This window comes from Lampris incognitus, chromosome 7 (assembly GCF_029633865.1).
Source record: "Lampris incognitus isolate fLamInc1 chromosome 7, fLamInc1.hap2, whole genome shotgun sequence".
Lineage (NCBI taxonomy): Eukaryota > Metazoa > Chordata > Actinopteri > Lampriformes > Lampridae > Lampris > Lampris incognitus.
The window spans coordinates 26,081,919-26,106,171 of record NC_079217.1 but is presented as its reverse complement, the minus strand read 5'-3'; the positions used below and the strand labels follow the sequence as shown (position 1 = coordinate 26,106,171).

The 24,253-nt window shown below is 43.1% G+C and overlaps 1 protein-coding gene across 1 annotated transcript in view; it reads right to left on the bottom strand.

The window, feature by feature from the left end:
- grik4 (glutamate receptor, ionotropic, kainate 4) overlaps positions 1 to 24,253 on the bottom strand; it is a 275,842-nt gene that overhangs the window by 122,107 nt on the left and 129,482 nt on the right. Inside the window, exon 5 of the mRNA XM_056282988.1 lies at positions 11,546 to 11,724. Coding sequence (XP_056138963.1) covers positions 11,546 to 11,724 — 179 coding nt within the window. The remainder of the gene's footprint in view (positions 1 to 11,545; positions 11,725 to 24,253) is intronic.

The window sequence follows — 24,253 nt, the reverse complement described above, 5'->3', positions numbered from 1 at the left end:
CCCAGCCACTGAGGATACACAAGCCAGTGCATTCTTAGTGCCAGTCCCAAGCCCGGATAAATGGGGAGAGTTGCGTCAGGAAGGGTATCCGGCATAAAATCTTTGCCAAATCAACTATGCGGATCATAAATAAGATTTTCATACCAGAACGGTCGAGGCCCGGGTTACCAACGACCACCATCGGAACTTTTAGCCAGCAGGGTGTCGGTGGAAACTATACTACTGTTGGCCGAAGGAGAAGGAGAGGAAGAAGGCATGTCCAGAGGCAGAGAGAGAGGAGGAAGGGTAGGAGTGTAGAGGTGAGAGTCGGAATGTTGAATGTTGGCACTATGATTGGTAGAGGAAGAGAGCTGGCTGATATGATGGAAAGAAGAAAGGTAGGCATACTGTGTGTGCAAGAGAGCAGGTGGAAGGGCAGTAAGGCCAGGAGTATCGGAGGTGGGTTCAAACTCTTCTACCATGGTATGAATGGGAGGAGAAATGGGGTAGGCGTAATTCTGAAGGAACAGTATGTCAAGAGTGTGCTGGAGGTGAAGAGAGTGTCAGACAGAGTGATGAGTATGAAGCTGGAAATCGAAGGTATATTGATGAATGTTATCAGCGCATATGCCCCACAAGTTGGGTGTGAGATGGAAGAAAAAGAAGAATTCTGGAGTGAATTGGATGACGTGGTGGACAGAGTACCCAAGGAGGAGAGAGTGGTGATTGGAGCAGACTTCAATGGACATGTTGGTGAAGGGAACAGAGGTATTAGGAGGTGATGGGTAGGTAGGGCGTAAAGGAGAGAAATGTGGAAGGACAGATGGTGGTGGATTTTGTGAAAAGGATGGAAATAGCTGTGGTGAATACATATTTCAAGAAGAGGGAGGAACACAGGGTGACGTACAAGAGTGGAGGAAAGTGCACACAGGTGCACTATATCTTATGTAGAAGGCACGATCTAAAAGGAATTGGAGACTGCAAGGTGGTGACAGGGGAGAACGTAGCTAGGCAGCATCGGATGGTGGTCTGTAGGATGACTTTGGAGACCAAGAAGAGGAAGCGAGTGAAGGCAGAGCCAAGGATCAAATGGTAGAAATTGAAGAAGGAAGACTGTTGTGTGGAGTTCAGGGAGGAGTTAAGACGGGCACTGGGTGGTAGTGAAGAGTTGCCAGATGGCTGAGCAACTACTGCAGAAATAGTGAGGGAAACAGCTAGGAAGGTACTTGGTGTGTCATCTGGACAGAGGAAGGAAGACAAGGAGACTTGGTGGTGGAATGAGGAAGTATAGCAAATTATACAGAGGAAAAGGTTGGCAAAGAAGAAGTGGGATAGTAAGAGAGATGAAGAAAGTAGACAGGAGTACAAGGAGATGCAGCGTAAAGCAAAGAGAGAGGTGGCAAAGGCAAAGGAAAAGGCGTATGGTGAGTTGTATGACAGATTAGACACTAAGGAAGGAGAAAAGGACTTGTACCGATTGGCTAGACAGAGGGACCGGGCTGCGAAGGATGTACAGCAAGTTAGGGCAATCAAGGATAGAGATGGAAATGTGCTGACAAGCGAGGAGAGTGTGCTGAGAAGGTGGAAGGAATACTTTGAGGGGCTGATGAATGAAGAAAATGAGAGTGAGAGAAGGTTGGATTATGTAGGGATAGTTAATCAGGAAGTGCAGTGGATTAGCAAGGAGGAAGTAAGGGCAGCTATGAAGAGGATGAAGAGTGGAAAGGCAGTTGGTCCTGATGACATACCTGTGGAGGCATGGAGATGTTTAGGAGAGATGGCAGTGGGGTATTTAACTAGATTGTTTAACACAATCTTGAAAAGTGAGAGGATGCCTGAGGAGTGGAGAAGAAGCATACTGGTACCGATTTTCAAGAACAAGGGCGATGTGCAGAACTGTAGCAACTACAGAGGTATAAAGTTGATCAGCCACAGCATGAAGATATGGGAAAGAGTAATAGAAGCTAGCTTAAGAGGAGAGGTGACTATTAGCGAGCAGCAGTATGGTTTCATGCCACGAAAGAGTACCACAGATGTGATGTTTGCTTTGAGAATGTTGATGGAGAAGTATAGAGAAGGCCAGAAGGAGTTACATTGTGTCTTTGTAGATTTAGAGAAAGCATACGACAGGGTGCCGAGAGAGAAGGTGTGGTATTGTATGAGGAAGTCGGGAGTTGCAGAGAAGTATGTAGGAGTGGTGCAGGATATGTATGAGGGAAGTGTGACAATGGTGAGGTGTGCGGTTGGAATGACAGATGGGTTAAAGGTGGAGGTGGGATTACATCAAGGATCAGCTCTGAGCCCTTTCCTGTTTGCAGTGGTGATGGACAGGTTGACGGACAAGATCAGGCAGGAGTCTCCATGGACGATGATGTTCGCGGATGACATTGTGATCTGTAGCAAGAGTAGGGTGCAGGTTGAGGAGAGCCTGGGGAGGTGGAGGTATGCACTGGAGAGAAGAGGGATGAAAGTCAGTAGGAGCAAGACGGAATACCTATGCGTGAATGAGAGGAAGGACAGTGGAATGGTCAGGATGCAAGGAGTGGAGGTGACGAAGGCATATGAGTTGAAATACTTGGGGTTAACTGTCCAAAGTAATGGGGAGTGTAGGAGAGAGGTGAAGAAGAGAGTGCAGGCAGGGTGGAGTGGGTGGAGAAGAGTGTCAGGAGTGATTTGCAACAGAAGGGTACCAGCAACAGTTGAAGGGAAGGTTTACACGATGGTTGTGAGACCAGCTATGTTAAAGGTTTGGAGACAGTGGCACTGACGAAAAGACAGGAGGCGGAGCTGGAGGTGGCAGAGTCGAAGATGCTAAGATTTTCACTGGGAGTGACGAAGAAGGACAGGATTAGGAATGATTAGAGGGACGTTCAAGTTGGACGGTTTGGATACAAAGCAAGAGAGGCAAGATTGAGATGGCTTGGACATGTGTGGAGGAGAGATGATGGGTATATTGGGAGAAGGATGTTGAATATGGAGCTGCCAGGGAAGAGGAAAAGAGGAAGGCCAAAGAGGAGGTTTATGGATGTGGTGAGGGAAGACATGCAGGTGGCTGGTGTGAGAGAGGAAGATGCAGAAGACAGGAAGAAATGGAAACGGATGATCCGCTGTGGCGACCCCTAACGGGAGCAGCTGAAAGTAGTAGATTCTGTAAACTGTGCAAACACAACATCCATTGCACGTCATCCATCTTGGGAGAGAGATCCGTCCTCTGTTCCTCTCCCTGAGGTTTCTATCTATTTTTTCTCCCTGTTAAATGTTTTTTTTAGGGAGTTGTTCCTTATCCGATGTGAGGGTCTAAGGACAGGATGTTGTGTTTTTGATATTGGTCTATACAAATAAAATTGACTTGACTTGTGCTTTTGACGGCTGTAGAAGCACCACCATACAACTGGATTGGTCGGGTTGGGCTCATGCTGCAGCTGGGGGAACAGTCACCCCATCGCCCACCTCTCACCGCTGCCGGAAAGCCGCAGCCTGTCTCGCGGGCAGGGTTCGAAAGTAATGATGTCCCGATGTCCCAGGGACCATAAAAAAATCCTACTGGGACCCAAATATATTTTGTCTGGGACAATTCCGGGACAGTGAAAAAAAATGTCAAAGTAAACTACGAAATAGGTGTTATTTGCAAAGTCATTAATTATGAGTATTTAGACGTTACTTTGTCATTTGAATAATTTAATAAAAACGTGTGAACGGCGAAACTACAGAAGGCTTACGTTCTTGCGGCACCTCATGATAGGGCAGTCAATCGCCTGTTCGTGCAAATCCTAGAATGCATTCTACATCATCCACTGCTGGCTGCTGCTTGACTCGCGCCAATGCATCATTCATAGAGCCAGAGCGATAGACCATCATCAATGACAGTTAAAAGAAGAAGAAGAAAGAAATGCTGAGGTGGTTGAATAAACAGCCCCCTGATGCAAGCCCCAATACTGCCGACTCCCGAAACAACTGCCGACTCCCGAAACTCCCGAAACTAATATTCATATGTTTAATAAAAGAATAAGTATTTTAAACTTATATGGTGTGATGATTAAGTGACAAAAAAGGATCAAATTATATGTACTCTGCATAATTGGGGGGGCGACGACAAGAATTACAATTTGGGACACTGTTGGTTATATCCGGGACAATACAAAGTAGAATTCGGGACAGTTGTGGGACACTGAGGAAAAAATTTAATTTCGAGCCCTGCTCGCGGGGCCCCCTTCCATCTGTGGCACATCTGCGTCGCAGTGGTCTTCGTGGGTTGGTGTCTGACGCCGTGCCGGTGGAGGGGACTGTGTATGCGGTGGCGAGCCAGCAAAGTGCCGGGCCCTTCTCGCGGTTCTCCCCAGCTACTCCTGCCCATGTTCCTGCCAGCCTTACACATCCATGCCCCACCCCTACAGAAACATTATTTTATGCCCCAAAAGTCCCTGTTCGGGGGGGGGGCTTGTATTTTCCAAAAGTACAGGTACAGGTAGTCCCTAGGTCATGAATGCCCGACTTACGACCGCCTGTACTTATGAACCGACCTCCATAAAGCGTATTATTTTTCTAAAAATCCAGTTACACACATGGGTTCGTACTTAGGAATGGATGGACTACTTTGCGCAACGCTCAAAACACTGCGCATTTTAGACGGTTCGGCGGCCCGAGGAGAGCAACACCACGCCGTTGTCACCATTTTAAGTCAGATCGCGTAAACACTATGTGCATTGTGTTTTGACCTAAAATTTTCAAGTGGTTACCCTCGTAATCATGGCATCAAAGTGTAAATCTGATTCAAGTGATTGTGATGCATCGAAGAAAAGGAAAATGATCATGTTTGAAATGAAAGTGGAAATAATAAAAGAGAGGTGAAACACCAGCAAACATTGGAAAAGTGTTAGACTACAGTCGATCAACGATCGGGCCAATTATAAAGGACAAGGGGAGAGTAATTGAATATGTAAAATAACTTTATAACAACTTTATTTATATAGCACTTTTCTAAAACAATGTTACAAAGTGCCTCACAAAATAAATAAATAAATAAATGAAACCAGACCAAAAAAAATAAATAAGAGTAAGACCAAGTAAGTAAGAATAAAAACAGTATAAACGAAAACAAATATCAAACATTTGTAGAAGTTTTAATAAAAAGAAAAGTTTTAAGACAAGATTTAAAAGAAGCAACGATTATTACTAAGTGGTTTAATTATCGAAATGGAAAGGCTATTGGTAATTTGGTTAGAGGATCAAAGTCAACATAATATTCCTAATAAATAAGGTAATTAAGGCTCCTTCCGGTATGCAAGACATCAATTGGAACAAGAGTGTTAACCAATTATCTTTTCTATCTAAACTGTTAATGTTTTAGGTAAAATATATGCTATATTATATGCTATATACTAAGACAAACATTTGACTAATTGACGCTAGATGTGAACTGTACGTAACTCTTCCGATTTAAATTCAAATTCCACTTACGAACAGAAACGGAACTCGTTTGTAATCCGGGGCCTTACTGTACTTTGGGGATGGGGATTGCAGCGCTGAATATTTCTGATTGGTCGAGTGCTCGCAGCATTTTATATCAACTGCCTTTTTTTTTTTAATCTGCAGCTGCAAACCACCGCTGTGTCCGAAATCATTCACTACTCCCTAGGGAGTTCTGTGTAGAGGACATACTAACAATGTAGCGAATTCGGGGGGCAGCCCAGGAACCGCCACAGCCGGAACGCGAGTCTCCCGCACCACGGGCGACTATGTTAACCAGTCGACTAAAGGGTCCGACCCTTAGCCAAGGGCTATCGAGTCTATTTATCCGTGATCATTACACTATTATACTGAGCGCGTTTTCCCTAATTAATAAATACAAAGCACTTTGTGGCCATTTGTGGTGTGATGCGCTGTTCTGTTCACATTACACATTTTCGCACGTTTTGTCTTGTGCGCCACGTTTAAGGAAAAACAAACGACTCCATCGAAAATACTTCTCAATAATACTCTTTATAAAAAAAGCTTTTAGAGCTCTGTGGAGCTGCCACTCAATACCAATCTCTGACTGTTTTCACGATCATTCAAATATTTTCTGTTAGGAGAAGAAACATAATTACTTGACAGAGAAAACTGCTGTAAAATAGCCGTCACTTTTTCAAACGTCAGCGGACTCATTTGCCTAATCTTCGCGGGTCTATAGGCTGCGGTGGAAACACAGGTCAAAACAATAGGCTTGAGGAACATTTTAGTTCCTTTTCAAGGAACTGGGACTGAAGGTTCCGGGTACTTTGGGTGGAAACGCGACTATTGTTTCATTAGCAAAAAAAAAGCATCCGTCGCTCTGTGGAATTGCGCTGCATCAAGGTGCTGTATTTTTTAACTAAATGTCTAGCATATATTTCAAAGGAAGCTGCTGGGGAAAAAAACCTTTACTTTTATTGACAAACCAGTGCAAAACTTATTCATTTTATCTCAATTGATCAACTTCACATTCACTTGTATAATAGCTACTGTCGCTTCATAAATACTAAACTGTGTTTGCTTGTGTAACTGGGCCCCTGAATATTATGTCAGTTCTGTTTTGTGTAAGACAAAATAATGCTTGACTGATAGAAAGGGGAATGTAAATAATGAAACAGTAAGAAGGAGAGAACTGCCAACAATAACTAGCGAAAATAAAAATCTGGCTGCTCAACTTTTGTTATTAAACTTTGAATGACTTCCCAGGATGACATCAAAAGGGATCATTCACCTAGTGTACACATAAAGAAGACTTATTTAACTTTCTTTGAGTCTGCTTAAAATATGATTTTTCAGAATTGCTGTTTGCCAGCAATGCAATCTAATCAGGATGCTCCAAGGACCCCATTTGGTAGCATCTGCCATGGCGTTAATTAATAACTAGAGGGATAATACATCAAAAGCAGATTGACATTTTTTTCTTTTTGAAAAAAAAACCCCCATCTTGTTGTGTCTATCACAGTTTAAAAGAAAGACCTTTTCCAGGGTGTCTGGGTAGCGTGGCAGTCTATTCCGTTGCCTACCAACACAGGGATCCCGGTTCGAATCCCCGTGTTATCTCCAGCTTGGTCGGGCGTCCCTACAGACACAATTGGCCGTGTCTGCAGGTGGTAAGCCGGTTGTGGGTATGTGGCCTGGTCGCTGCACCTGTTCGTGGGGGAGGGGGAACTGGGAATAGCGTGATCCTCCCACACGCTATGTCCCCCTGGCGAAACTCATCACTGTCAGGTGAAAAGAAGTGGCTGGCGACTCCACATGTATTGGAGGAGGCATATGGTAGTCTGCAGCCCTCCCTGGATTGGCCGAGGGGGTGGAGCAGCGACTGGGACGGCTCGGAAGAATGGGGTAATTGGCTGGATACAATTGGGGAGAAAGGGGGGGGGGGAGAAAGACCTTTTCCCAATATAAAGTAAGATATAACCTTGGTATTTTTTGCTTACGCCAGTTGCTACTCACTTCCCAAAAACTTCTTAGGACACTGACACCATAATCCAAACCTAATGGGGGAAAAAGCTTCTCTTCCCTTTTCACTGCATAAGAATTAATCACCCTGACTACTTTTTCTTATTGTTTCTACTGATGTGCAGCAGCTTTTGGTCAGAGTGCACATCGTTTGTGTTGGCCTATAGTGGGCTCACTATCTAGGCTACTCTGTTCCTGTATGGCTGGATACAACAGCATAGGCCTGACTAAGTGAGATTACATTCAGAATGTTAAAACTGCTGACCAAAACCTCTCTGTATGCTAAAGCCTCGGACAGTGAGACCTTTGTCTGATGACGTTTTGATGCAAGATGTAAACGGACAACTAGAGGGAATGCCTTGTGATGACAAGGGCTGTTTTGGTCCCTTTAGCTGAATCGGGCACTTATATTATCATAATGATTTCTAGCTCTTGACCATGTAATAAATTCAAGAGTGGCAAGTATGTCTGGCAAACAGCACTAATATGTTTGGCAACTACACAGTCCCCATGGGAGGGGAGACTGCCAACTCCCCACCACACCACGACAGGATGCCACCCAACAGACAGATGAAATAAGAAAAGAGAATGAAAATAAGGGGGAAAAAAAGACAGATATGTGGAGATACGGTACCGCAGAGAGAGCAGTGTTTGGACAACGACAGAAACGGCTAGATGGTAACAGCAGACAGAGCAGAGAAAAAGGGAGGGGCAGAGAGAGACAGTAAGAGAGAGGGAGGGATGTTGTATTGAAACTGTAGACAAAAAGGCACAGGGAAAGGAAGAAGCAGAGAAACAGACAGAGGGAGGCATCCCATTGCGGTTTCCCATTGCTCTATGGGCCAGGGTTGCTATGGTGACTAGATGCCCAATGATGGCCGTTTAAGTACTTGATGGAGGTGAGAGAGACTGCAAATAAGAACAGTCTGAGCCATGGAGAGAGAGAGAAACAAACAGAGAAATAGCGACAGAAAGAAAGAGAGAAAGAATGTGTGTACAAAAGGATCCCTCTCTCTCATACTGCTCTTTCTCTCCTTCTCCCGACTATACCACTTCTATGTACCCATTCTAGTGATTGTCACCTCTATTCTAGCTATCTGTTCATTGTCTCCAAGAAATAATGAGGTATCAATTACAGATAGGCCATATGGTGCAGCTGCCCTCACATTTTTTCTACTCCCACAGACACTTATAGTATATAGTAAATGCTATCCGTGCTCTTCACAGAAGCCTCCAATAAATTGCGTCAGAATCATTTTGTAGAAATCAAAGTTCTCTGAATACTGCATAATGCTCTTAACATGAATTACTAGCACATGCTTTCAGCAGAAATAGTAACCACAGAAAGGTCATATTGGCAAATTGCATACGGAACATGTTGTCATATACAAGAATAATTCCATTAGTAACTTTTCTTTCTGAAAAGGTTAAGTTTACTGACTTTGCAATGTTATCATAAAGAGTCAAGTCGAGTTGAGTCAAGTTGATTTGTGTAGCCCGAAATCGCTTTGTCAGAGGGCTTTACAAAACAGACAGATTCGGTAAACAACTAAAGAAGCAATCCTCTCTCTATTCAGATGAGGAAAAATTACACAGAAAAAAAAATTAAATGTTTGTGAAATGGTTCAGGCACTTAAAGAGGAAAGTCACGGTTGAAGCAATATTATATTCACAATTTTTACTAAACACAATAGTTCCTTTGCAGCACCCAGTCAGTTGATTCTGTTTCTAGGGGCAGTGCACTATCTTTGATATCCCTTTTGCAGATTCAACATAACAAACACTTCTATTGAAACAAACAACAGAGTGTCAGCTTGGCACCATACAGTACAGGCTTCTTTCTCTGCCTGTAGAAACAGGCGGAGGTTATCTATGCACAGGTGTGTTTTCCATTGCCAGATGAGTCACTCTCAACTCTACTTGCCTTCAAACTAATGTCTAAGCCAAGCCCCTGCCACACAACCCAACTAACTGACTTAGAATTGGAAGCAGTCTGGCCAACAACTGAAACCTGCCCCTCATGTTTGGACCTTCATCCCAGCTTTCTTTAAGTCCACTGCACACCTACTTTTCTGCCATATCGCTGTTCAAAGGGAGAAAACCCAGTGGAAGCCTGATATCCCTCTCGCACTACAAACAGAGGATCCAACCATTTGTCCCAGTTATGGCTATCCTCATGCATTAATTTACGCATCATGTACTTGAGCGTTTTATCTAAGCACTCCACCAATCCATCAGTCTGAGAGTAATACACATGGGTGTGAATTGATTTAATGCCTGATAATCCATTCAGGATGCGAAATAACTGCAACATAAATAATGTCCCTTCGTCAGTCAATCTCTTGCAGTTCCAAGCAGATGAGATATTATTATTATTATTATTATTATATTTGTAGATATATTACACAAAGACTACTTCGGAATAACACATTGTGTAAACGTGACCAACACAAAGTCATATCGCACTCCAGTCTGATGGCCTAATGAAGTCCATGCCAATTCTTTCGAAGGAATTCTTTCGAAGGGAACCACCACAGAGAGCTGCAGCAGAATTATCTCCCGACACTCTGGACATTCTAGTGTTATTGGTTGGAGGGACAGATGGGGTTTTTTTAAGCAGGGCAACAGCTGCAGCTTGGGTGGCGGACCCAGATGCATTGGACCCAGTCAGTTGCAGCACCATCTGCTTAATCATGCGCTCTGGTATAGAGACCTCAGGCTATACCCACCATTTACACGAGTCTGTAAGCCACCGGAGCTGACACCACTAGTCTTCTCCTGGTGTCAAGCCAAGCCAGTCAAGAACTGCCTTCTTCTTCAGGAACAGAGGTAAGAGGCACATAGCCCACTCTTCATTTGACCATCCACATGCTGCTGCTGTCCCCTCAAACGTGGCGAGGAATGTCTTAAAATCTTCTGTCGCTAACATAATCTACAGCTGAATGTGGAAGTGAGGGGTTGGCGAAGATAGTTAGTCTCAGGAGGTGGTGTATGACAGCAGCAGACTCCCCATGTGAGACTGTAGCTCACTTTGTGACTGCCATCTATAACAGTGCTTGCTGATGATTTTCTTCCTGCAGGCAGGGAAGATGTTGGAGGACTTGCCCTAGCTGATATTCCATTGTCCTTGGCAGGTTTTCTTCCAAGGTGCCCTGCATTGGGAACCACTGTGACGAGGTTCAGGCACTTCATGCGGAAGAACATGCTTGAAGCAATATTGAAGTCACAATTTTCAGAATCGACAGAGTAGTTTCTTTGCAGCCTTGATTTCCTTTTCAAGGGCCTTCTGTTGTTAATATTACCCTTCGTGGACTAAAAGTGATCAACAGTTCCCGCTTGAAAGAAACATGCATACAACAGTGTCAGCTTGGCACCATATCGGAGTTTCTTTCTCTGCTTGCTGAAACACAAGCATAAATAGGCACGGGTTATTCAGGCACAGTTGTACCTCATCCAGATGAGCCACTTCTTATTCTCCACACCTCCAAATTAATGTCCAAATCATGATCCTGCCACAATGTTCTTAGGTAAGATCCTGACTTAATGAATAATGGAGAAGAGAAGTAAAAAGTATTCCAGAGTTCATCTAATTTGCTTCAGACTGTATTTTTTTTTATCCATAACTTAAGTTACTAGTTTCCTGGTCAGATTCCTTGTCTGGTCACAGATTTTTTAAAAGCATTACTTCCATAGCTCATTTGGTTTTATCCATTGTTTCCATCTCCAGTGTGGTGCACCTTGCTCTTCAAACATCATGCCCACAGCCAGAAAAACTTCATCACTTCATATACTTTATATTAAGAGTTGAAACTGAAACAGGTTATTGAAATACACTGAACATTTTATCATTCACGACCTCTGTATATTATTCTATGTTGGCATTCAGTATGTGAAAATTATAACTTCTCTTGACTGCAAGTGAATATAGTCCCGATTGAAGACTACCAACCAACTAAACAGCTTTAAAAAACCATCTCTCCTGCTACCTCTGCTTTCAGCATTAACCAAAGCCTTGAACAGTTCTTGCCACTGGCATTTCTTAGTTTTTTTTACTTTTTTAGGGAGTTCAGAGAATTACATAAATGTGGATTCAGATAATGTGTACCAGACTCACCTTTTCCAAGATGATGTGTGACATGGTAGCGTTAGCATCTACAATAATAGTGGCAGTCTTATCATCTCGGATCTCCTTTAGCAATGGGGTTGGGTCCTGGCTGTCATCAAGCATGCGCACCGACAGAGTCTCCTTAGAGATGAGGAACTGCCTGAGGAGCCGCTCCAGGTTCAATAAGCCTGCCAGTAAAGCACACACACACACACACACACACACACACACACACACACACACACACACACACACACACACACACACACAGATAGAAATACACGAGTTATTTGCCCTAAGTTTTACCTTAATAGTTGCAGTAAAAGTTCAGAAAACACCAAATAAGTGAAAAGCTGAGGAAAGTCAGGTCTAGTTTTGAAAGACATGGTTCCTTTTGTAGTGTATAGTAAGCTCTGTTTTAGGGCGCTTTGCCTTCAGACAGCAAACAGCTTGTTGTCAACAATCAACAATGGCAACGGACTTGCACATGTAAAAACAGATAGCCCCAAATTGCTTTTGAATTATTATCATCCCAGCATCACAAATGGTACACGAAATGCTCAATTTTCTTTCTTGTTTATTGATAGGGAATTCATAAAACCACTGTCTGCAGAAAATTTAACTGGTTGTAATTAAAGTGATTGTAAAGCAATTAAACATTAAGGGTTGGTTCAACAATGTATTTGATCCTCAAGGTAATAGACCACTTAACTCCAGTGGGATTTGCCTAAATTAAAAGTATAGCTGACTTAATCAAAATCGTCCCTGCAGCAATTTAACAGTCACTTTGCATGCATATATTTCCAGCTCAAAATATGTGACTCTAATCTTACAATATAGCATTTTTTTACCAGTCTACTAGAGGCATCAAAGTGTACAATTACCCCACTGAATCTGAGCGTATTCATCCCACAGGCTTGGTGTGTGCGTTACAATGGCCTCAATTCGGGAACTTGACAAAAACCAATACAACCATAAAAATATTCTTGATATTGTTGGAGAAGAAACCCCATAAGAGAACACCTAACTTTGTGTGGAAAAAAAAAACTTTTTTAACAGCGCTCACAGCTTCCATTTCAATAATAACCAGAGGAGTACATTCAGCAGACTGCTGATCTCCGCCAGGCGACAAACCGCCTTTTTTTCGCCTACTGGGAAAAGGGCAATACACGCACACACACCAACAGAAAAACCAGTGTTTTTCCTGCCATTATAAGACATTTGCACAGCACCCGAGTCGACTGAACGGGAAATATGAAAAACAAAAAAAATTTGCTAATATGCAGCACTCAAGCTAAAAAAATCTACCTAATAAAAACATGTTGCCTGATGTGAGATGACAGAGATCAGGCTATCATGATTTCAAAGCCCTTATCAAATGACTTCAAACGTGTTTAACTGTCATGGTTTTCATGATATAAAATGAATCAAGGTGATTGGCTGCCCTGCTGGTCGACTTTCACTCATAAAACAATGATAAGAAAACGTAGCTCAGCCATGGGAAATGTTTTATTGTAGCTAATGAGATTTCCAGCTGTGACCGTGATTAATTCTACTCTTGAAATTGTATTTTTATAGCAACATTTTAACACTGGAGACTACGGCACTTCCGCGTATCAGCGAGGTGAATAAGTCGAATTATGTTTGGTTCATCCCGTGTTCCTCCAGTTCTCCTGTGCTGAGATCAGCAGTGAATGATTTGCTGGCTTGCGAAATACAGGGGTGGCATGGCTCTGGAGGTAGAGCGGGTCGTCTAATAATCGGAAGGCCACTAGTTCGATCCCCGGCTCCTGTGGAGAGTGTCAGCGTGTCCTTGAGCAAGACACTGAACCCCTAACTGCTCCTGATGAGCAGGTTGGCACCTTGCATGGCAGCCTTGATCATCAGTGTGTGAATGGGTGAATGTGAGTTATACACTGTAAAGCACTTCGAGTGATTGGTAGACTAGAAAAGTGCTATATAAATGCAGTCAATTTACGATCAACTTCTTGTTTACTTTCGAGATTTATACCCAAATACATAACGCTTTGGTTTAAGACACTGCCGCTGCCTGATCTGACTCAACTGTAGATGTGAGTCGTGCATGAGCACGGTTGACTCAGATCGGGGAGTGACGGAAAGCAGCCTTGGTCAAGCGAGCTAGAGAGTGAATGAAGAGAGGAAGGGAGCGGCAACAGCGAGAAAAAACATTTTTCGAAGGTTCTGAATTACTGCGACCACGAGAGGTTCATGTTGATAGTCATAACTGTGCACAAGATTAGCCGCGGACAGACACAACACGCACGCACGCACGCACGAACACATACACCACCAAACGCATAATCCCCTGGAGATAATAACAACATAACAATGACATGGCCTGGCAGTGTGTGGTCTAAAGATCATGTGTTTTTGCTAAGGTGACATCTATTACCCTCTGTCTCTCATATGAGGGACCATTTTGGAATGGGATTTAGAGCAGTTTTGCAATTGACTTATTGGACTTGTAAACGGCAGTAGTGTAGTGATGTAATGATAGCTGTTTTCTACATCACTGGCGTCCTGTGTGAGAGTCTTAACTTCCTTTTTTTTCCTGATGGCTGTCTGTTGGTTTGCCTCTTTGGGAGTATATCCATCTCAAAGTCTGTCTGTCTGTACCTGGCTATCTTTTTCTGTGCATTCATGAAACATCACTGCTGGCTGCCACTTGCTTGTCTGCCTGTGTCTAGAAGCTGTCAGATCAGCTTCTTCTGTAGTAGGACGGAATAACTTTGATGAGTTTGAAATGGCTTCAAATAAAGCCTCCTCCTTTTCTCCCCTCCCACATCCAATCTGTGGCTCCTTGCATGGCATCAAATACAATGTCACGTTGAGTTCACAGTGCACTGTACCAGATACAGCTGGCTCCCCACACATGCACACCCATAAGCAAACATTAATAATAATCACAAGCTCTCTCTCTCTCACACACACACACACACACCCCATATTCCCTTTAGTGTTCAGACTGTGTAGAATTCAGAGGTAGGGTATAAGTGTTTTTTTCCACGGGGGTGCTTTATAGCAACCATGCCGTTCTCTCTCTCTCTGTGTTGTTGAACCAGTTTTAATGGAAAGAACGACATGCTGAAAAGAGAATTCACTGTTCTTTAGTTAGGCTTACATGAGACCCAGTACCGAAAAAATGAGTGTGTGAATTTCTGTGGGGATGTGTATGTGTGTGGTCTTATGAAGTATGAGTCTGTTCTCCATAGACGTTGAGGTTACAGAAAGTGTATGTGTGCCTATCTGTCTGTCTTTGTTCTAATGAGAGTGTACCACCTCATTGAAATGGACCACACAAGAATCAGACTATCTCAGGCTCGCAGTTAAAAGCAGAGCATGTCACTCAAGCTGAGCAACTACACATTTATCTTTCACCCACTGTAATCTTCCATACAATGGCCTCTTAAAGAATGTACACAAACACGCGCACGCGCACACACACACACGCACACCCCATAAAACACAGACACTGCGAAAGTGTCTGTGTCTCCGAAAGTCATCAATGCCTTTTGCACACCCTCAATCAATCTGCATACATCAAAATCCCATACAGTTGACACACATCAAAAAGTTTGAGTTCTTAAAACAAATTAAGCAGCAGCGTTTTACAACATCTATTTCCGACAACTCTGAGAACAGGTAGTCCCTAGATTGTGAACGACTTCCGTTTTTGAGTCTGTTCGTAAACCGAACATATGCAGTAATAATAATAATAAACGTAACTACAGTTCAGTGTTTATAATTGAGAGAGAGTGAATGTGTGTATAGGTATAGAAAACGTTAAAGAAACATTTCTTACATTTCAAACTCCCCACCTGCCACTGTCGCGACCGGCGGAGGCCGGCCGTTTGACGCCAGAAACGAGAATCAATCAATCAATCAATCAATCAATCAATCAATCAATCAATCAATCAACCAACCAATCAATCAAGTTGCATTTTCCGCTTCAGGCTTGCTTCCCCACCTCACCGGGTAAGTGAAGAAACGATAAGAGCGTTTCACCTTTGTTATTTCCACTTTTGTTTCAGCCGTGATCGTTTTCCTTTTCTTCGACGCATCGCCGTTACATGCATCAGATTTACGATTTGAAGCCATGATTACGAGGGTAAACCCAAGTTCCCCTCGGGGGATTAATAAATTATTCTGATTCTGATAAACACACGAAATAAGTCAAAACACAACGCACACAATGTTTACGCGATCCGACTTAAAATGGTGACGACGACGTAGCTTTGTTCTCCCTTGGGCCGACGAACCGCCTAAAACGCGCAGTGTTTTGAGCGTCGCACAAAGTAGTTCGTCCGTTCTCTACTACAATCCACGGTGTGTAACTCAATTTTTTAATTGTTCATATGTACAGGCGTTCGTAAGTCAGGTGTTCGTAACCCGGGGACTACCTGTATAACAAAGCTCATAGATCTTCTAACAAGTTAACCGCTAGCACGACGGGATTTCACTCCAACCTAAAACGACCATGGGCAGTCAAAATGACAGCCGGTTTTTAAACTCTATATTCTGTCAAGATAAATACCCAATTGAGATATTAATGCATTGTAATGTCTGTTAGGAAACGACTGACACCAAAATTAACATTTTAACAACTATAATACTATTTTTAAACAATTCAAAACTTCAGAGACACGGTCGAACGTGAATAGCAAAATTGAAAAGGTGAGAATGTTACCTGAAAAACAAAACGGAAAACGCATATTGCTAATCTAACAAACGTATCAAGGACTACAAAATGTAAAATGTAGAAAAAGAACTGAAAATAAATCTTGAAACAGTCCTAAACAACGACCGGAACTTAAAAACTACTAGAACGAAACTCTATATTCTGTCAAGGTAAATACCCAATTGAGATATTAATGCATTACATATGTTAGTATGTCTGTTAAGAAACTAACTGACACCAAAATTAACATTTAACAACTTTTAATACCATTTTTCAAACAATTTAAAATGTCAGCTGTCCAACGCCTGTAGCCTGAAACGTCGTCTGTAACCAGACATGTTGGCAATAATCAAAAACCAAATTTAGACTATTTTTCTGCATTGGAGAATGCTAGTTTTTTTCCCCTAGGACGAGCAATGAAGTTTGCAAAGGAAATGATGCGACTAAAACACGTCATAAATAGTGACATGACGCACACGATCACGCGCAAATTACGAGACCAGTCATGGTCGTTTTAGGTAGATTTTATCATAACTATTTTTGCGTGCAATTGACCTAAAACTAATTTTAAATGCAAATATATGCAATTTTAGGAGAATTCTGGGAGTGGCAGGTCTGTATTTTATTTTTTTTCCACAAAGTTATTAAACTTTGAAAATCCGGTATGGTTTGGAGACAGTGGCACTGACAAAAAGACAGGAGACGGAGCTGGAGACGGCAGAGTTGAGGTCGCTAAGAGTTTCATTGGGAGTGACGAAGACGGACAGGATTAGGAACGAGCATAATAGAGGGACAGCTCAGGTTGGACGGGTTGGAGACAAAGCTAGAGAGGCAAGTTTGAGATGGTTTGGACATGTGTGGAGGAGAGATGCTGGGTATATTGGGAGAAGGATGCTGAATATGGAGCTGCCAGGGAAGAGGAAAAGAGGAAGGCCAAAGAGGAGGTTTATGGATGTGGTGAGGGAGGACATGCAGGTGGCTGGTGTGACAGAGGAAGATGCAGAGGACAGGAAGAAATGGAAACGGATGATCTTCTGTAGTGACCCCTACTGGGAGCAGCTGAAAGTAGTGGTAGTAGATTAAACTTTGCAAATCCAAAACGGTCATGCTACCCATAGCCTTAATGACAGCCATGCATTAGGTTCGCTCATTGATTACAGCTGAACACCAAGTTATGCCTTGTGTGTTACTTTATGACTGTTCTTCCCCCAAATCTATTCTTTAATTTAAGAGTCGATAATAGGCCCTTCCTTCAAGACGCCCCCAGTATACCTGAACACATTCCTACTACCACCAACCCAAATTACCATAACAGTGAAATCAATACTCATTCAAATATTCAGATAAGATCAGTCATACAGACCAACTCATCTGATCTACACACCAGTCATTACTGTCTTGTGTTCCCTACAATATCCATTTTGCAATGTTCATACAATAATGGAAACTGGAAATAACTGTCCTGAGAATCAATTTATAATCGTAACTGCTTAAGTTATAATCTTATACAATATATTCTCTCTCTCTCTCTCTCTCTCTCTCTCTCTCTCTCTCTCTCTCTCTCTCTCTCTCTCTCTCTCTCTCTCTCTCTCTCTCATATATACCGATTAGCCAAAGCATTAAAACCACTGACAGGTAAGTGAATAACATTTATTATCTTGTTACAATGGCACCTGCCAAGGGGTGGGCTATATTAGCAAGTGAAAAGTCAGTTCCTGAAGTTGATGTGCTGGAAGCAGGAAAAATGGGCAAGCATAAGGATCTGAGCAAAGGGCCAAATTGTGATGGCTAGACGACTGGGTCAGAGTATCTCCAAAACAGCAGGTCTTATGGGGTGTTTCCGGCATGCAGTGGTTAGTACCTACCAAAAGTGTTCCAAGGAAGGACAACCAGTGAACTGGCGACAGTGAACCAGTGACAGGATCATCGGCACCCAAGGCTCATTGATGCGAATGGGAAGCAAAAGCTAGCCTGTCTGGTCCAATCCCACAGAAGAGCTACTGTAGCTCAAATGGCATAAAAAGCTAACCACCGACATTGCCATAATCACTGTCACCATCTCCACCAAAGTACTGAAAACACCATTAAGGTTGCTTATAACACCGCCAACAACACCATCTTCACCATTGCCACAATCAGCATGACTACTAGCATGACACCCCCACTAGTTACACTACCACTACCACAATTATCACTATGGTAAGTAAAGAAAGATTGGTCACTATAGCTATTATTCTTCTACTGATTTACTATTTGCAATCCAATTACCACTATTCGATTCTATTACAATGTGCAAGCCTTCATAGCATCTCCACACACAGCTTCCTCCTCCTATCATATTCTGAAGGCGTCCCCAGAGTCAGCAAGGCATTTTTTTCACCTGATGAACTTTGATTACGGCTAACCGATGGCATTACCAGACAGAGGGCAGATCGTTGAGCAAACACACAAGTGTAATTGCTCTGGAGACAGGAGCCAGTGGCATGCCTAAAGCTAGGTTCACACTAGGCAACTTTCCTAAAGACTTTCAGTCCTAGACTTCAATTGCATAATCATAAATTTTTAGGACGGTCACAGAGCACTCCCGTGACAAAGTGTGACTCCCCAGTGACTCAGATTTAGAGCACATAATAGCCACTGGAACTCTTAAGACAAAATCAAATTGATTTTCTCGCTGGTCTCACGGCTGGGCTATGAGTCTTTGACAGTCAACAGCCAATGATTTCTCCAGCAGAAATGGAATGTCCATATAATTTTGGGTAGTAATTTCCTCCTTCCACAAACACCACAGCTAAGAGCAATGGCGGTAATAAAAAAAACAAGACAATAAACAAGTATAAATTGATTCTCTTCTATTTAGAGTTGGTACAAATGACGACACAAGCTGCAGAAACGACAAGTACTTGCTTTTCCTCCATTGTTTGGTTTTCGCGCAGTGATATCGGTGTACTGCGTGTTGATTGGCTAACTGAAATAGTTGATCTTGTGGTATTTCTCACAGCGCATTATGAGGCTTGGATTCATAGGGAAGTGTTGTCAGGGACTCTTGCTATCGATCACCCAAAGCGATTTCCAGGTGTCCAATGTGACACCTGCTAGGACTGAAAGACCAGTGAGTTGCAAACCTTAAGTGTAACATGTTTTCTGACTAGAAATCTTGTCAAGCTGCGTCGTGTGTACCGGGCTTAATATAGGACATGAGGCCTGGGAAATCTGGTTCGGGAGGGGTTTTATCTTGGAGGAGAACATTCAATTACTCTCACAATTAAAGATGTTTTATGGGGAAATATGTGTAGTTTGAGCCTGTGAAAGGTGGTTATGTGACTCCAGGTAGATGTTTTGCTTTCTACTGAAGGTAGTACAACAAAGCAATACAGCGAATTAAATAGGGCAAACTTTGCTCCCCAACTGCTCTTTCCAAGTAGGAAAAAATATGCCCCCCAAACATTTTAGATCTAGGAGTTTTGTTCAACTATAAGCCCTGGCCCTGGCTAACTTTTGTAGCCTTCTCTAACAGCTTTTTGACATCTGATCACCTGTCAAATGACAATTCCTGCCCTACCACTGTTTTAGCACCTTTGATTTAGTGTTTATGCATGTATTTCCAGTGACACAATTTTACTATTAAAACCGTGGCCGAATTGAAAACCTCTCCCACTGTGGACCTCCCTCGTGGTCACACAACCTGTTTCTGCAGAATACAACTAAGTACAAAGGACCGCATTTCTTCACATTACCGCTGGCCATGGTTTTACTGGAGGATAACCAAAGGCATGTTCATCCGCTAACCAGCTGTTATAACTGGTTAACTTTACTGCAAGCCACATAGTTTTCACAGAAAGAGAAGGTGACCGGATCCCTTTTAATTTATTAAACATCGACGCAATTGTAACTTAGACTCCTTCAAGATCATCAGACGACGGATGATCTTGAAGGAGGATAATTCCGCCAACGGGCTGTGGAGGAAAAGAGACTATGTTTTCCCGTGGAGCCGCGCTTTGACGCCGCACACAACAAAGGATATACCTCTGATTACTGCTATCTGCTATCTTGGCAAGTCAGCCTTAGTGGTGTAGTTAGAAAGTGAGCCTTAGTGCTGCTATTTAGAAAGTTAGGAAAGTGCTGTTATTTGAATTCATTCATGATTTAGATGTGTACACTGCAATTCACATAGAATTTGGTTTTAAACCGTTTGTAATTTTTCTTTTATTAGCTACCTTGATTGATAGATTGTGCATGTGATCTATCTCTTTCTCACTAACTCGTGTCTTAATCTTAACACAGCCCTATCGCTGTTGTGCAACCTCATCTGCGCAAATTCACACAGCGTATACACCTACATACACAGGACACAAAGTCTCTCCCACATAAACTCCCACATGTATTCCTTCTTTCAGTGCACTCTCTCTCTCTCTCTCTCTCTCTTTCTCTCCCACCGTTCTTACAAATACATCCCATCCATCCATCCATTATCCGAACTGCTTATCCTGCTCTCAGGGTCACAGGGATGCTGGAGCCTATCCCAGCAGTCATTGGGCGGCAGGCAGGGAGACACCCTGGACAGGCCGCCAGATATACACTATATGGACCAAAGTATTGGGACACACCCCTTAATCATTGAATTCAGGTGTTTCATTCAGACCCATTGCCACAGGTGTACAAAATCAAGCAGCTAGCCATGCAGTCTGCATTTACAAACATTTGTGAAAGAATGGGTCGTTCTGAAGAGCTTACTGAATTTAAGTGTGGTACTGTCATAGGATGCCACCTTCGCAATAAGTCAGTTCATGAAATTACTTCCCTGCTAGATATTCCACGGTCAACTGTAAGTGGTATTATTGAAAAGTGGAAGCGTTTACAAACAACAGCCACTCAGTCACGAAGTGGCAGATCCCGTAAAGTCACACAGCGGGGTCAACAAGTGCTAAGGCGCATCGTGCGTAGAAGTCGCCAACGCTCTGTTGACTCAATAACCGCAGAGTTCCAAACTTCCTCTGGCATTAACATCAGCACAAAAACTGTGTGCCGGGAGTTTCATGGATTTGGTTTCCATGGCCGAGCAGCTGCATGCAAGCCTTACATCTCCAAGCACAATGCCAGGCATCAGATGGAGTGGTGTAAAGCACGCTGCCACTGGACTCTGGAGCAGTGGAAACGTGTTCTGTGGAGTGACAAATCACGCTTCTCTGTCTGGCAATCTGACGGATGAGTCTGGGTTTGGTGGATGCCAGGAGAACGTTACCTGCTTGACTGCACTGTGCCAACTGTAAAGTTGGTGGAGGAGGGATAATGATATGTGGATTTTTTTCAGGGGTTGGGCTAGGCGTCTTAGTTCCAGTGAAGGGAAATCTTAATGCTTCAGCATACCAAGACATTTTGGACAATTCTATGCTTCCAACTTTGCGGGAACAGTTTAGGGAGGGCCCTTTTCTGTTCCAGCATGACTGTGCCCCAGTGCACAAAGCAAGGTCAATTAAGACATGGTTGGGTGAGTTTGGTGTGGAAGAACTTCACTGGCCCACACAAGAGCCCTGACTTCAACCCCAGCGAACACCTTTGGGATGAGAACGGAGACTACGAGCCAGGTCTTCCCATCCAACATCAGTACCTGACCTCACAAATGCTCTTCTGGATGAATGGGCAAAAATTCCCACAGACACGCTCCAAAATCTTGTGGAAAGCCTTCCCAGAAGAGTGGAAGCTGTTAGCTGCAAGGTGGGGGGGCAACTCTATATTAATACCTATGGGTTTAGAATGAGATGTCATAAAAGCTCCTGTAGGTGTAATGGCCAGGTGTCTCAATACTTTTGTACATTTCGTGTATATTCACTCCTGCCCCACAATATACACATAACCTCACAACCTCTTATCACCCTTTGTGTCTTGATAATTACATTGCTGCTCATTATTGAATGTACCTGATCATTATTAGTTTGATAATTAGTGTCAATTAGTATTAGTTTGATAATTAGTATGATTAGTAGTTTGATTACTGTTGATTATTTTGATAAATTGTTTAGTAGACTAATTTTTTGTCCTGCCTGTTTTTGCTGCAATATGCATTGAAGCCATCATCTGCCTTTCAAAGTACTCCAACTGGTGCAACACTGATTACGCCATCCCATCAACTTGAATGGTTCAATTATAAATATTGAACACTAAATTTAATGGTTAATAATTTTGAGACTGATTTTATATCCCTGTTTAACCTACAGTGTGCATGTGAGTGTGCAGTTGGGCAAGCAGGTGCATTATTGTGTTTGCATTATGTGCATGCGTGCATGTTACTTCTTTCATCTTCTAAATGAGACAGCTACACTACCTGTAGGGACACCAGCAAGTGCAAAAATCCAAATGAGCATCCTCTTGTATAGCAGGAGTTGCAGTGTGGCTGCGACTACACACAGCCCCATCGATAGGGGAGGTTAGCTAGATTAATGTCTGTCCTAGCATGCTTGGTGCCTTTGGGCAAAGCTCCACCTTCACTCCTGCCTCTTCGGTATTGGCTAGAAAATATTCATGAATTGGCCATGCTCTGTTAGGCTGTCATCACCCTGAGTGATTAATGAGGCCAGCACATGCTGACGAGCAATCCACGATGGGCCGCCAACTGACCAGCTGACTGTGAGCTGACAGGGTGGTGTGCAGCCCTTAAGGCTGGAGCCAATATTAACGTTGATTTCAGCTGTCACTACTACAGAAGACAGACTTTCATCAAGACAGACACACACACCCACACACAAACACACACACACACACACACACACACACACACACACACACACACACACACACACACACACACACACACACACACACACACACACAGGCAGAACTGTTGTCATTAGTTACATGTTCTAGCAGGGCAGTAAACAGGCATTGAGGTGAGTAGGGGTGGGGTGAGGCGCCTCCATACAGCCATATCATTTCCTGCGCTGCCTCGTACTGTTGTCCATGTGCACTTCTAGCATGGTCGCTATCTTCCCCTTTCATTATATCGTCTAACCTCTCCCCCTCCCCTCCTTATGTTTCATTTCATTTCCTCTCTTCTCAAATTTATCCAACTGACAAGATATACAAACACACACACACATCCACAGGCAAGAAGACAAGTTTCTTTTCTAAATGAACTTCTTCTCTTTAAGCTCACCAATTTTAAAGTCCAGGGGTGCTTCGGAGGCTCACTTGTTATCACTACTACTGTCACTGCTGTAGTCAAGTCTCTGTGGGATAAATGTCACTGAAACAGTGTCTGACTCGTCAGCAAAACAGTGACTGACAGGTACAGGTACACTTCGGTGAAAAAAAGCATCATGATCAGTTTTTGACCCCTGCAGTTGTTGTGAAGAATCAAAGTTGGGTTGAGTCGAGCTGAGCTGAGGCTGGGAGTATTTTGTTACATTAGGTGTCAAAGGGATCTGTTGGTTCTTTCCAGCAGAGTTCTGTATTCCCCAGGTTTACGAGCAATGATTAGAATGACACATCACCCTATTCCTTTTGGAAGAAGTATTTATTGTTTTGCATCATGTAGCTCTGGAGCGCAATGCATTTCATCCTCATTTCAGATTGCATTGTACTAAAAAATAGACAAGATGCATGCAAAATCCCTGTCAGTCTTCATATTCTCATTATGAGTTGGGAGTTATAAGGGGGAGCAGACTAAAAAGCAGACTCAGAAGTTAAGACCAGGACATAGTTAGTCAAAGAGTTGAAAGGCATAAGAACAGAGAGCTGAGATAGACGGGGTGGGCACTTCTGAGAAGCTCATGCTATCTCAGGTCTACATGACAAAGGGCTGATATCTAACACCCGCTTCCTTTCTTCAAAGCCATGCACTGATTAAGAGAGGTTATGCTGATGCCACTTAGGGTCACCGTGACTTTGTCCAGGACTTGTAATTACTGCTCACCCGACTACAAGAAGGAGGGAAGAGGCCACGGTTTGATCTTCGCCTCTATTTTGCAGAATAACTCCCCACAGAATTTCCCTTGTTCAAATGGTCTCTATTTTCCACTGAC